General features: G+C 36.0%; 3 protein-coding genes across 7 annotated transcripts; 2 read left to right on the top strand and 1 right to left on the bottom strand.

Annotated features, from left to right (window-relative positions):
* Positions 1–612: 612 nt before the first annotated feature.
* LOC111809210 (protein ABHD17C-like) lies at positions 613–4,224 on the bottom strand. Of its 3 annotated transcripts, none has more exons than XM_023695603.1 (6): positions 3,552–4,224; positions 3,410–3,446; positions 2,863–3,099; positions 2,724–2,771; positions 1,173–1,588; positions 613–1,105 (listed from the first exon to the last, which is right to left on the bottom strand). In XM_023695603.1, the coding sequence occupies exons 1-6, from the start codon at positions 3,854–3,856 to the stop codon at positions 991–993; spliced, it is 1,158 nt and encodes a 385-aa protein (XP_023551371.1). In that variant the 5' UTR covers positions 3,857–4,224; the 3' UTR covers positions 613–990. The 3 variants fall into 3 exon arrangements, with proteins under 3 accessions (XP_023551371.1, XP_023551369.1, XP_023551370.1); XM_023695601.1 differs by having other exon boundaries at positions 613–1,063; positions 1,197–1,588; XM_023695602.1 differs by having other exon boundaries at positions 972–1,063; positions 1,159–1,588.
* A 2,027-nt stretch (positions 4,225–6,251) lies between these two features.
* On the top strand, positions 6,252–8,793 carry LOC111808028 (F-box/kelch-repeat protein At5g15710-like). The gene has a single exon (XM_023693801.1). The coding sequence runs from the start codon at positions 6,780–6,782 to the stop codon at positions 8,106–8,108; it is 1,329 nt and encodes a 442-aa protein (XP_023549569.1). The 5' UTR covers positions 6,252–6,779; the 3' UTR covers positions 8,109–8,793.
* A 1,446-nt stretch (positions 8,794–10,239) lies between these two features.
* On the top strand, positions 10,240–14,249 carry LOC111808553 (calcium/calmodulin-regulated receptor-like kinase 2). 3 transcript variants are annotated; one of them, XM_023694623.1, is made up of 8 exons: positions 10,240–10,697; positions 11,013–11,414; positions 11,507–11,660; positions 12,387–12,513; positions 12,712–12,797; positions 12,874–12,945; positions 13,498–13,701; positions 13,784–14,249. In XM_023694623.1, exons 2-8 carry the CDS (start codon positions 11,089–11,091, stop codon positions 14,069–14,071), a joined length of 1,257 nt encoding a protein of 418 aa, XP_023550391.1. In that variant the 5' UTR covers positions 10,240–10,697; positions 11,013–11,088; the 3' UTR covers positions 14,072–14,249. The 3 variants fall into 3 exon arrangements, with proteins under 3 accessions (XP_023550391.1, XP_023550390.1, XP_023550389.1); XM_023694622.1 differs by having other exon boundaries at positions 10,240–10,880; XM_023694621.1 differs by having other exon boundaries at positions 10,241–10,519.
* The last annotated feature ends 232 nt before the right edge of the window (positions 14,250–14,481 follow it).

Below are 14,481 nucleotides of genomic sequence, written 5' to 3'. Positions count from 1 at the left end.
ATTCGATAAACAGGAAATTTTGGAGAAGCAATAAGAATTCATAGGGGAGGCCAGAGAAGTAACCGCCATAACCCCTTCCAAAACCATGATCTTGCAAAATATTTCATACTTCAAATAACCTCCCTACACAATTTCAAGCTCAGATAACTTTCTATTTGCCAAAAAAGTGGATATATTTATTGGGATATTTGGCAACACTTCTATGGAACAGTTCTTAAAAATTGTTTTCATAGATATTTTTAGGTTAACGCAATGAGTTAAAAGATCACAATCTTTTGATAATAGGGTTTCATTTTTTCCTTTTTTTTTTTTAGTATCTCCAAACTTCATTATTTCAAGTTGATCATTGTCATTATTGGTTAATGATAATAATCATTGGGAGGCAATAAAAAATAAATGTTCTTGTGCTTTAAGAAAAACTTAAAGATGAATGATTAATACATACTAATATTTTTTTTTAGAAAGATTCCCCACAAATAACCATAGAAAATAATTTTAAGATTGAATTTGGATATTCAAAATTATAAAAACTAAATTTTGATCATTTAAATATAATTACTAAAATGAATGATATTCAAAATATGGAATGTAACACTAATAGTACAATATTTCTCAGTGTTCAAATTAGATATTACATTCCCAAATAAAGAGTAAGAACATTCCAAACTTGTTCATTTTCCCAGAAGAGAGAAAAAATACACCATTTTTGGATGACAAGCTTCTCTGATGGAAGATCATTTCTGTAAGAGTGGAGATGTAACAGAGAGACACACACACACACACCAAAAGCAAACGAACTTAGAAGTGGAAGAGGGGTTAGATTTATTAGTTGTTTGTGAGCAATTTATACTACTCCCTTGTTGAGTTGAATCAATTTCCTACCTTTACTTTCAATGGTAAACCAACCATTTTTTGACGGTTTCGACTAATCGAACCAATAAAAAGTTATTGCTCACGACGAATTAAGCCTCGACTCGAGTAACCACTCCGCTATACATGTGTTGCCGTAGGTTTGAAACAATCGATATTGCATAATCCAACCGATCTCACCATGTCCCCAAACCTGCAAGAGAGTGCAATGCTCAAAATTATCAAAAAACTTATGAAAACATGATATTAAGGAAGAAGTTTGGGGAAAAGAAAGGATAGCATAATGACAGCATGTGTTTCAGCTATGAGAAGATCGGTTGGCAGACCGGTCAATACTGTTCCTCGCTTTCTCTGGCTGGTCTAACATCTTTTTAGACCTGTCTCCATTACCACAGTCCATGCTAGTCCTCGGCTTTTCTGTTTGATCAGATCTCGTTATGGTTGTTTTCTCTCTTTGATCTGTGCTGGGTCTAGATTTTTCTCTAACGTCAGTGCTGTTTCTGGGAACGTCGAGCTGGTTCGTGGCTTGTCCAGGTGCACTCCTAGGATGTGATTTCTCGATGGCAGACACGAACTTCTTGAGATGTCTTATGTACTGTGGGTATAGCTCTAAGTCACAGTGGTTCCCTCCTTTAATCCATAAAGGCTCGTACTTTTCTTTACAAAGATCCCAAAGTTGCTTTCCATGGGACCAGTCGACAACGTCATCATCAGTTCCCTACCATGACACGAGAACATACATGTTACCATTTCCATTTGTAAGTGAGTAGCTTCCAAAAATCAATCATGCTACAAAAATTCAACCAGTTACTCAAGGCTCAATTTGTTTTCATAGATCAGGCATGCATATACTTCAAAGGAATGAATATGAACAGCAGCAGCAGTTTGCATCCACATCAAGTCCACAATGAGAATTTAAGAAATGTCTCTTTTCTTTTCATTCTAAACTGCAGCATGACATGATTCATACATGAAAATGAAGTATTTTATATTACTGAAGCGATAATTCATTAAGAGAGCAGTAAGATGCAGCAAATTACCGCAATCAACCACAACATTATGTCTTGAAATGGAAGGTATACAAGAATTTGGATGCCCGAACCAGAAGGCATTTCTTAAACTCCCAAGTATTTTCATTCAAGATTGTCTTATAGGTTCTAACTCAAATCAACAGGAATATAACTTTGACACTACGAATAGAAAAAGGGCTTCCCAAGTTGTCCCTAGGCTTCTAATGAGTCCTAGTTTCCACCGTGGGTCTAAAGGCTAAATGCATTGTAACAGCCCAAGCCCACCGTTAGTAGATATTGTCCTCTTTGGACTTTCCCTTCCGGCTTCCCCTCAAAGTTTTAAAACGCGTCGGAGAGGTTTCCACACCTTTATAAGAAATGCTTCGTTCCCCTCTCCCAATGGGGATCTCACAGGCATGGCCTAGGAATAACATAAACAAATGAAAGGTAATAAACTGTTTGGGGTCCCGATGGGGATTTTGTCTGTTTTTTATTTTGCCTTTAAATGTTTCAGAGAGTTGGGAAAAGTCCGCCAAAAGAGCAAAAGACAATGTTGCATGACATAATTTTGAGAATGACAGTACATGGGGTAAGGATTCAGATGTCTATACTTTTGGTTGAGAAAATAATGTCTTAACCAGTCAGGTTGATTGCAAGAGATAACTACACCCCTAAGATTAGATAAGAACCAAAACTTATAGCCTTTTCTAAAGCATTTGAGAATGTAATTTTATGGCAATCCATCAACGAATCGATTAATGTTTGAAGGCTTACTTTCTTACTATCCACATTTTTTAGCATTCAAGATCTTAGTAATCACCAGATGTTCGAAAGGATACTCACATGAATAACAAGAACTGGACAACTGACCAATGGTATTTTGTCAATATTCTGCAACATAGAAAATGGAAGAACGATCATCAAATCCAGTTCCATAACACAAGTTAACAAAATGTAAAATTAGAAATCAATGAATGTAAACCTTATAAATGTCGAACCAGAACGTTCGCTTCACGGGATACATGACTCGAACGCCTGACAAGATCGGACTGTGAAGAACAATGGCCCTCAAGTTAGGTAAACGAGTAGCCAAATCTAATGTAGGTCCACTCCCAACTGATTGCCCATACAAGATGACATCTTCCTCCTTTGCCCCATATTTCTCCACTAGGCATCTATACACAGCTTCAATGTCTGCATAAGTATTCTGCTCACTTGGCTGGATAAAGGGACAATGCCATGAAAAGTTAGCCAAATCCGTTAAACAATAAAGCCCAGACTTCCAAGTTTCTGTCAGAAAAGAACTACTAAAAGATAAACAGAGAAAACACGGATCATTTCTTCCTTTTAAGCAGAGCATGAAAAGAAACAGATCATAGTATTCTTAACATAATTTGCCAGTTAATTTTCGTCCTATAATAGAGCAGACAAAGCTAAAAACAATGGCATAGATCCCGAGATTACAGAGATTTTCATCCTCTAGAAAAGTTACTTACAGGATCTGGCAATAGAAAAATAAGATTTCTTACCTTTCCAGTAGATTGGCCATATCCCGAATAGTCGTACCTAAAAGGAAAAAAGAAATTATGTAGAACATGACAAAAGCAGCTTTGTAAAAATCCAGATTCACATCAGTTAAATACAAATGATTTAAACCAGAGGTTCACAAACCCTATCAAGTTGACTCGAAGATGAGAACTAAGCTCCACAAACAAGTCGTACATCTGCCCCAAATCCGCAGCGTTTCCATGGGAATAAAGCAACGTTAAAGTAGCTGATACATTCTTTACATACAGGGCCACAACCTGGTTCCCTCTCTTGGTACTGAGCTTCAAAACGTCGAAGTTTCCCCTTGCCGCTACCTCCGTCATCACCAGCTTCCCGGTGCCGTCCTCCACCTCTTCCACTTTATACGATGGCGGATTCGGCGGAAAGAACGCGAACTTCGCCGCCATGGACGATGTCACCGCCCCCATCTCCACGCAAAAATCAGAGAACCCAATACAGAAAAAGAAAATAACGCTCAGATCATACAAACACACAACACATCCAATACCCCGCCACAATCCCAAATCCCCGTCACGACAAAAACATCAAAACAACGAACAGAGAAGGGGGATTCCGATTGTTTAAGCAGTGGATCGGTGCCGGAAATGTAAAGAACGTTGAAGAAAAAAAAAAATCTGGTTTTAGGGTTGGAAAATTGGGAATTTGAGGAGGACGGGACGGGGAAGGAAAATGAAAAAAAAATGGAAAATGGAGGCTTTTTCCGGCGGGGAGCGGGAAGCGAAAGCACGTGCGGGAATTATCGGGAGAGAAGTCGAAGGAGATTGCACGGTAACAGTGATGTGTAAGAAAGAAAAAGTACAGTATCATTCACTGAGGGACACGTGTCCGTTGGGGGTTGCAAATGAATGAGCGGAACACAGAGATTGGGCCGTTATTTTTACTGCGTCACAGCACAGCCTTTTTTGTTTTTTTTTTTTATTCTTTTATTTCTCCTAATTTTTCTTTTTTTAAAAGTCTAATATTATAATAATTTAATTAAATCTATAGATTGATAAATTGTTTGGAGATCGAATTTTTTTTAAAATTGAATTGATTAAAAATATATTTTTTAATTAAAAAAAAATGAATTATGTGTCAATTAAATTAATTTATATAGTTTATAAAATAAATTAACAACTGGAGAAGGACACGTGTTTGGTTGTGTTTGGATGGTAGGATAGAGGCTGGCAAATGGCTGTCTTATCCTAGATAAGCTCGCCCCCTACCAATTTTTTTACGATTTTTCATGTCTTGTTCGTTGTTCCAAAATTGGTAGCTCGAGCAAAATTACATAATAATAATAAATATATTTTTTTTTTGTTAAATTAAATATTGTTTTATACATTCTTGAAATTAATAATTTTTAAATTTTATTTATATATTCGATATTAACTTAAATAATGTGTCACAAAGGATTTAAAAATTTAAAAATTTAAAAATTATATTAAACACAATTCACCTTAAAAAAAAAAACCTATTTTAATTTGAATTTTATTTATTTATTTATTTATTGAAGAAATAGGTTCAAACAAGGGTGTGGAAAACCTACATCCCATAATTGAAGTAATTCAATTGCCCTAAAAAGTATGACAATTGATTGGAAAAAAGCTAATAAAAGTACATTTAATTGATGTAGTTTGGGTATTCAATTTTTTTAAAATAAAAATAAATTGTTCGGATATTTTTATTCAATAATTCGAGAAAAATATTTTTAAAATACTATTTTGGTCCGTATACTATAACTTTAGCCCATTTTGATACATATATTTTCAATATATTTATTTTAAATTTTATATTATTCAAAATTTATAAATATATATTTATTGCGTTTAATGCACAAAATAACAAATTTAATTAAAATTATAGAGTAAGGCAAAAAAATGAAATATTATATTTTAAAATTACATAAATAGCGTTAAAATGCAAAGGGGCCCACTTGACAAGTGTGAAAATGAGAGCAAACAGGGGTTTGAATAAAAGGAAAAGTGGTCAAATCGTTAATAATTTATTTTAAAAAATGCAGTTGGACTTTCAAAATTATTTAAAAAATATCTTTTGACTTTTGGTAAATTTCATTTGCATTTTTAAATTTTTTTAAAATATATATATATATATATATATATATATATATACATATATTTTCATTGTTCCAGATTTCAAAATTCAAAAAATAACATTAAAAATTTGAAAATAATATATTATTTAATATATTTGTATTATTTAAAATAATAAAAGCCATAAATTATAATAAATATCTCGATATTTAATTTTATTTTGAATTTCAATAAATTCTTGTTAGTTGGCTTATTTTATAAATTAGTATCATGATCTTGGTTTAAAAAAATTAAAAATTAAATTATTATTAAATAGTGCTTTAATAATGAGTTATATATATAAACGCATGTTAAACAAACGTAGTATATTATCTTAGAACAAGTTATCAAATAATAAATCAAAGTACTTGACGTGGCGCTTTATGATTGGGTGAGACTTCTAAATTTTTAAATATTACACTTTTGATATTTAATTTTTTAGTTTTGTTTTTTCATTCAGGATTTTATAATTTTACCCTTAAATTTGTATTAATTTTCACTTTTAACATTATATATTAATTAATTAAAAGAATAGATTAATTATAATTAAACTAATGATTTTTTTTTTTGTCGCTATTAAAATTAATATTTATGATAGAATTGAATGAAAAAATTTGAGAAATTGAAATTTAGACCTAAAAATTTAATATTTTGAGTTGAGAATTAGAATAAAATGAAAATTATGTAAATGTATTTTACTTTATTGTTTTTGAAAATTCATTCAGCGAAATGGTCGCGGAGAAAATCAAATAAGGAGCGGGCGAGTTCTTGAGAACAGCAGGAAGGAAGAAAATCGCCCGAAAATAAGGAACTGGATTCTGTTAACATTAGGGGTCCTTCTCCTAATTTCGATGGTGAATTTCTAATCTTTGAGCTCTGAGGATGGTTCTTGTTCATGGCCGTGCCTGATTGAAGGCTCATCTCTGCCGACAAAGTTTCTGATCGGCGTTTTCAGGTTCCATTTGGACTTATACATTTTCGTATTTCATTTGGATCAGTGACTGATTCTCTCTCCTGAGGATCTGATAGAATGAAGTTCGGCTCGATTTTATTTTGTACTTCTGCTTAATTTGAAGTCGGATGTTTGTTTTGGTTTATTGTTGTGTGCCCTTTTGTAGTGTGTTTGGGAGGTGGATTTTGATATCCGAAGTTGAAATGTGCTGTTTAGCCTGAATTTTTTTTTTATCTTTTGGAGTGTGCTGCATTCATTAGGGTTCTGCATTTCGTGGTGGATAAGTGAGTTTTATTGGTCATCGCCATGGATGTTCTTGGGGATTCTCAATCTGGGCGTGGAGTTGTTAATTCTCAATCTATGGAAAGTGAGGTTGTTCGTGAAGATAATAGGGTTGCCGATCAAGGATCGCCTCTAAGAGGTGGTGGGAGGAATACTAGTCCATTGGGTAGAGCAGGATCGAGGAACACTAGTCCTTCGAGGCAGAAGGTTATAAAGACCAAACCACGTGGTTTAGATGAGGAAACAGTCACAACCTTCGGTAAAGCAGCTCATCCAGATGTTCAAATGGAAGATAGTATATGGGCAATGCTGCCTGAAGATTTGTTGAATGAGATCTTAGCTAGGGTTCCTCCATTTTTCATCTTTAGGTTTCGTTCTGTATGTAAAAGGTGGAATTCGATACTTCAAGATAGTAGTTTTCTTAAATTTCACGCACAAGTGTCTTCACATGGGCCTTGTCTTCTTACATTTTGGAAGAATTCTCAAACTCCCCAATGCTCAGTCTTCAGCTTACCGTTAAAAACATGGTATAAGATTCCATTCACATTTTTGCCTCCTTGGGCATTCTGGTTGGTTGGTTCATCTGGTGGACTTGTTTGCTTTTCTGGGCTTGATGGGCTAACTTTCAAAACCCTGGTATGCAATCCGCTCACACAAAAGTGGAGGACATTGCCAAATATGCATCATAATCAGCAGAGGCAGCTGATTTTGGTTGTTGATCGGACTCACCGATCATTTAAAGTTGTAGCGACTAGTGATATTTATGGTGATAAGTCCTTACCTACTGAAGTTTATGACTCGAGGCTGAACCGTTGGTTGCTTCACCAGACAATGCCTGCAGTAAATCTCTGCTCCTCGAAGATGGCATATTGTGATTCCAAGTTATACTTGGAAGCACTTTCTCCACTCGGTCTAATGATGTATCGGCTGGACACGGGCTATTGGGAACACATTCCAGCCAGGTTCCCTCGTTCATTATTGGACGGGTATTTGGTTGCTGGTACACAGAAGCGTCTATTCCTTGTTGGTAGGATTGGACTTTATAGCACTCTTCAAAGCATGAGAATTTGGGAACTGGATCATGCAAAAATTATGTGGGTTGAGATTAGTAGAATGCCACCTAAATATTTTCGAGTTTTGTTGAGGTTATCAGCGGAGAGATTTGAATGTTTCGGACAGGATAATCTGATCTGCTTTACATCTTGGAACCAAGGGAAGAGTCTTCTATACGACGTGGATAAAAAAGTATGGTCTTGGATTGCGGGTTGCGCTCTGCAGTCATGTAACAGCCAGGTCTGCTTTTATGAACCAAGATTTGATGCTTCTGTCTTTGTTACACCCATTCTTATTTGAGGCACAATTTTTAGTTCGACTTCTACATGTACACATCCATGTATATCGTTTTGTCAATATCGGATTACTCGGGCATTCGTTTCTTCTGCTGTTTTGCTGGACTAACTACGCGGTCGTAAGCCTAGTAAACCAATTTTGTTTCCAAGATATAGCAGTAGTAAGTATAATTTCACCAAGACTTCCGTACATGGATTTAATTTATGTGATAACCTGCATTCAAGGAAATTATGTGGGTGGCATTTGGGAAGAAAGGAAGCAAGTTTGTATTTTCTGATTTGTTGGTTCAGGTTCAGTCCCAGTTATCTCGATGGCGATCAGCTCCGTTGCTCTCCAAGTTCAATCTGATATATTATTGTGAGCTGCTGACTTCAAAGCTCGATTACGACGATCAAGAATGTCAATGCCATTGGCCAAAACTTGCAGCGCCGGGTTTTTTTCTCGGTTACTAGCTGCTCAAATCTCGACCGTGGTGCCTCACGAGATTCTGAACAATCTGATCTTTCAGGCTAACTTCTATAGTTGGAGTTAAACACTGAAACTATTGTTTTGATAATTGCATATATATATATATATATAGTCTTCAGAGCTTTTCTCTAATGTAAAAAGAATCATCTATTCAGGACATGATAAAGGACTATTTCTTCAAGTTCAACTGGAATTCTTAAACTAAACCAGATATTTTCTCCGTGCTATGTTCTTAAATTTTGTGTTCGTTGGCTTAAAAAGTCTGAAATCTTGAGCTTTTTTTTCTTTCTTTTTTCTTCAACGTAGTTACTGTTATGTCCCAGGGGGTATGCTTTTCATTTCATGAATGGCTCAAACAACAAACCCTGTTTCCCTTCTGCTTCTGGATCTATTGTGCAGGTGGTCTCTAATTAGCAACAGGAGGAAATTTTCGATGGTAAAGATGATACCACGAGAACTGGTAGAGTTGGTGTGAGATCCCACGTAACGAAACATTCTTTATAAGGGTGTGGAAACCTTTCTCCAACGAACACGTTTTAAAAACTTTGAAAGGAAAACCCAAATAGGACAATATCTACCGGCATTCATATGCTAAGGGAAGAATCTTTGTTGTGTATTTAAGAACAAAATGCCCTTCGAACCACTCGCCTTGACCCTGCCTGCCTCTTGTCGCTTCCTCCAGCACTACAATGCCTACCTTTTATGTATAAATTACCATACCAAGGCAACTACACCATTTGGCATTTTGGCATGTGTGGGTATTAAATCGATACAATTATTAGCTAACGTTTTAGTTAATATTACTATAGAAATATAAATTGATATTAAAAAAAAAACATAGTCATGATCAAACCGGAGAAAAAAAGAGAGGAATGTAGAATCGTCTTGAACAGCCTACTCTCAATCTTCACTCAGTGGTCAGGTTGTAGGCGGGCTGCATCATGGAGGGATAGAAGTAATGGATTAAGTGTATGGATTCAATTTCTATTTGTCCTGGGATCCTTTGTCATAGTCTTGATCTAGTCAATCCCCAGTAAATGATCTCGAGATGGAAGGGGGAATGAAAAACCCCAATCGAGCTTGAAAGACTATAGTGTTCAAACCAAGCAATTTCCTCTCCCTCTTTCTCAATTTATTCGTTTAGATAACTGAACAGAGATGAACAATGCATACAAAAACATCAATTTGCCACGAGGATTGCCATTACTAATCATATTTCAATGCTCAAGTCAATTAGGGTTCGTGTTCAAAGTTAAACATATTTCATCGTGTTGGTGTCACACCAACATTAAAAACATTAATTTTTTTTCTTTTTGTTAGAATTGAAAACATTCAATTTTTCAAGACTATTTGGTTTGGACCAAAGATTTCTGTAGCCTCTTAAATGCTCAAAGAACATTTTTTTAGAGTCTTAAATTAATTAGAAAAGAAAGAGTTAAAAGGAAGTTATTAACAATAAATTTAGTCAAGAAACACAAATGTGAGCGATGAACAGATTTTGGAAAATTTTCAATTGTTCTTAAATTTTCTTTTAACTCGACTAATCACAATATCAGTGGGAGCTCTGAGATTTAAACAATTTTTTTTCAACAAAACGTAGAGCTGAAGATTTGAACCGGTTGTGAATATATACACACACATATATATGTATATATGTATATATATATATATATGTATATGCCTTCCCACCAAGAACGAATTCTGTGATGTCCCATTCGCCTCCGTTTTCTTTTTGCAACTTGCATCGCTTGCAGTTACATTCTCTAGACTGGGTCTTATTTGGTCATATTTAGTATTGACCCAAACTGGAAAACGATCATCACAAGCAACCAAATTCGTCGTCCATCGCTGTTCTTCAACCGGCGAGGCCAGAGGAGTTCCTGTCTTTCGTGGCTTTCGCTTGATTTCATCAAGTTCGCTCGTATTCGCACCTATTCTGGTGTTCTGTAAGTTCTGGTTAATGCGAATTTGGCTTTAACGTAATTTGTAGACTTTTGCCTGGTTACTATGATCGGTGATCGATCAACTTCACTGGAAGTGTGCCCAGCAGTGCTATTTGATTCACGGTTCTTGGTTTAGATGCTGCCTCATGTTCAATCAAACAGTGCGCGAATAAATTGATGAGTAAAACTCCTTTGCTATGTGATCTCTTGTGATACTCTCTGAATTCACCCCCAAATGTTCATCCTTCTCTGAAATTTCTTCCAGTAAAGTAGTTGACATTTGATGAAACGAGAGATTCTACGATTTACATAGCCTACGAATATGAAATGAGATCATTGATTTTATACGGATTTACGAAGCAGAGTAATGATTTTGGTCCTTTCATGTTATGATATAGCGTACTCATGTTTATTGTCTGTGAATTTTATCATCATTCTTGAATATTGGACTTGGATGTTCTATTTGTCATTGGCCTTTTACATACACATTTTGCAGGTTGCTGATCAGCTAAACCTTTAGCTATCATTGTGCAAGATGTTTTCTATGATTGAATATATTAAGAGATTAAAGAATGGGTCAACGAGCTGATCTAATTATCATTGGCATCTCTGTTGGTTTGGCACTTGGTATTTTGATTGCTATCCTGGTATTTTATGTCATAAGATGGTACAGAAAGAATGTGTATCTTCGGCGAAGTACGAATGAGCGTAGTCTAGGAACTATTCAGATTCGAACAAATGGATTGGACTCAAGTACTGAATTTAGTGCATCTCTTTCTGGTTCTATTGCTTTTCCGGGATCTGAAAAGCTCCATAAGGATTCTTGGTCCCCTTGGAGGAATCATAACCACAAAGACATAGTTGCTTCTGCATCCGGTGTTCTGAAGTACCCTTACAAGTATGGACAATATTTTTTTTTTTTGTAATATGGACGTTGTTTTATGCTGAATTATCTGTTCCTGTACTTAGTCTTTTGCCCATACTTTTCAGGGATATTCAGAAGGCTACTGAGAACTTCACTACTCTTTTGGGACAAGGGTCATATGGTCCAGTATATAAAGCAAAGATGCCCAATGGAGCAGTTCTAGCTGTTAAGGTGCTTGCTTCAGATTCCAAACAGGGTGAAAAAGAGTTTCAGACGGAGGTGAGGGTGTTATTCTGTATTCTTTCCTTACCAATCCGATGTTTCAGTGTAGGATGGATTACGTCTGCTAATATATCTTATTTATAACTTTTTCCCCCCTCAAAGGACACTATTTTGTAAAAACCATAGGAGAACGAACTCCTAAACCTAAATATTTTAGAGTTAGATGGTTTTATCAAGTTCTCAAACCACGAATTTCGAAAGACTAAACGATTGAATCCCAATCCCGCTTTGGTGGGCTTACCTCAAGGTGACACCGAAGATCTTTTAGCCCCTTATCGACGTGGAGGAAAAAATAGGACTATTCGGAGGGTGTGGTTGCCAGTGTAGACTAGTTCCTTTCTTTTCAAGATCGCCGGGCTAGTGCGGCTCGAGGAGAAGAAACAGGAAAAAAGTTCCCTATCTGTCTTGTCTTGTGAGATTACTCGAGGTGCACGTAAATTGGTTTGGAGACTGGATATTAAGGACCCAGATATTTCTAGGATATTGCTATACTTGTGTAAAGGAAACCTTTTTTAGGATCATTTCTCTGAAAATGGAGGAGAAATTGACGATGAAGTTAACCATTTCCTACTTCATAATTTCCTCTCCTTACTATTTCAGTTGCCTTTTATTTTTGTTCACCAGTTATGCCATGAAATTACCCGCGCGAACGCTTTGTATTGACTTTTATTTAGAATATCAGGGAACACTTTATACTAATATCCGTTGTTTGGTTTGCTGCAGGTAAGTTTACTAGGAAGATTGCATCATCGTAATCTGGTGAATTTGATGGGGTACTGCATTGATAAAGGAAGCCACATGCTAATTTATGAGTTCATGAGTAATGGAAGTTTGGACAACCTTCTTTACAGTAAGTTCAAGACATCTTTTTATGATTATTGTGTTTGCGGATTCTCTGAAAGTACAATCTTCTGCAAGTCCTCTTGTGAATGTGGAAAATATGTTTGCATTTATAGAACGAACTGGAAAATTGTTTAGAATAGTTTGCAATTGAAGTGTAAACCGATTTACTTTTTTCTACTTGATTTTCATGTGATACACGTATCAGATTCAGAAAATCGTGTGTTGAGTTGGGATGAGAGGATTCAGATCGCTCTTGATATCTCTCATGGAGTCGAGTACCTTCACGAAGGGGTATTCTAAGTTTCTCATTTTTCCTGTTTCAATGTGCAAGTGCTGTAGGATTATTCATTTATATTTTCTGGAACAGGCTATTCCTCCTGTCATACATCGTGATTTGAAGTCTGCCAATATATTGTTGGATCATACGATGAGAGCTAAGGTAAGCTTCTAGAGAGCATTCTTTATGGTTTGATATCCCACTACTGATATCCCACTCAAGTAGTGCAATATTTTGTGGGATGTCGACTATCGACTATCTCTTTCTCAACCTGAGCATAGTTCAAAAGGAAAAGACATATATCATCAACCAAAATTTTAGAGGTTCAAATCCCTATCACTACCCAATGAATTTTTAAAAAAAGGCACTAAATTTCTCTCCCTCCGTGGAGGAACACACACGTGCACAACACCTGCAAAAATGGGGAAACTGCTGAATAAGAATCACTTCTATACATGATCTTCTTTGGTAGTCTAGGAGCCTCAAGTATGTCTGCATATCTGTAGCTGTTAGTTGCACCACTTGGAAATGAATTCTTGAACAGTCCTGTACTGAAAAAGCCTCCAAAGATGAAGTGAGCAAAAGGCTGAGGGAGGCTATAGCATAGGACGAGATGGAAAACTTAGAGATCAATGTAGTATCTAAACTAAAGAATAACTTTGGTCTTGAATCTGTCGCTATTTGTCATTCATCATTTTCATGCACATGTTATAGGTTGCTGATTTTGGGCTGTCAAAGGAAGAAGTTTTTGATGGCCGGAATTCTGGTCTGAAAGGTACATATGGCTACATAGACCCGGCATACATGGCTACAAACAAATTTACGATGAAGAGCGACATCTATAGCTTCGGCATAATCGTTTTCGAACTAATCACAGCCATCCATCCACAACAAAATTTAGTGGACTACATTAATCTCGTGAGTATTTCCTCCACGTACACAAATGTTCACCTTGAAATGTATGCATTTCATGAGTTCCAAGTACATTCTTGATTCTTAGGCTGGAATGAGCCCCGATGGGATTGATGAAATAATTGATAACCAACTAGCTGGAGAATGCAATCTTGAAGAAGCAAGGAAGCTAGCTCATATTGGTCGTAGATGCTTGCATAAAGCACCGAGAAAACGCCCTTTAATTAGCGAAGTTTCGCAGGCGATATTGAAGATAAAGCAGAGACGACTCGGGAAAGCTAATAACATGTCTCTTGCTAGCATGGATCTTTCAAGAGCTGTGAGCAGAATTGAGGAACAACAGGTGGAATTGAGTAGGATTGCTAGCCTAGCGTGAATCAAATGCTTTTAGATGCTTTCTTTTTGGCTTTTCCTAATCTTCTTCGCCATTTCCCCAATCTGAAAGAAAAAGAAATCATTGTTGATCTTCGCTTAATAACTTAGGTGGGCGACACAGTTCTTTGTTATATCAAACATTATATGGCAATGGGGAAGCATTCTTTGTTATTTTAATCTTCTAGTATCTTTTAGAACACATTGATATATTAGAATACTTGAAATACGAGAGGATATTGGATAAATTAGAATTACCCAAGTCATACAAATACCGATCTTAATTTTCGTTCAAAATTTTAAAAGAACAATCCATCACGATCACGCAGGCCCCTTCCCCCTTCAAATTATTGAAACGAGGCTGGAAATAAGAATCGATAATCATGACGTGCCTAAAAGAATAAAAATTTGGGC

The sequence above is a fragment of the Cucurbita pepo genome, chromosome LG13 (assembly GCF_002806865.2).
Source record: "Cucurbita pepo subsp. pepo cultivar mu-cu-16 chromosome LG13, ASM280686v2, whole genome shotgun sequence".
NCBI classification, from domain to species: domain Eukaryota; kingdom Viridiplantae; phylum Streptophyta; class Magnoliopsida; order Cucurbitales; family Cucurbitaceae; genus Cucurbita; species Cucurbita pepo.
This window is presented reverse-complemented; position numbering and strand designations above follow the sequence as displayed.

Excerpts from the sequence above, each read along its gene's own strand:
- LOC111808553 (XM_023694623.1), top strand. The coding sequence starts at position 11,089 with ATGGGTCAACGAGCTGATCTAATTATCATTGGCATCTCTGTTGGTTTG. Across the intron at positions 11,661-12,386 it reads AAAAAGAGTTTCAGACGGAG|GTAAGTTTACTAGGAAGATT; the intron begins GTGAGGGTGTTA and ends GGTTTGCTGCAG. Across the intron at positions 12,946-13,497 it reads ATCATACGATGAGAGCTAAG|GTTGCTGATTTTGGGCTGTC; the intron begins GTAAGCTTCTAG and ends CACATGTTATAG.
- LOC111809210 (XM_023695603.1), bottom strand. The coding sequence starts at position 3,856 with ATGGGGGCGGTGACATCGTCCATGGCGGCGAAGTTCGCGTTCTTTCCG. Across the intron at positions 3,100-3,409 it reads ATGGCCAATCTACTGGAAAG|CCAAGTGAGCAGAATACTTA; the intron begins GTAAGAAATCTT and ends CCCTTTATCCAG. Across the intron at positions 2,772-2,862 it reads TCTGGTTCGACATTTATAAG|AATATTGACAAAATACCATT; the intron begins GTTTACATTCAT and ends TCTATGTTGCAG.
- LOC111808028 (XM_023693801.1), top strand. The coding sequence starts at position 6,780 with ATGGATGTTCTTGGGGATTCTCAATCTGGGCGTGGAGTTGTTAATTCT.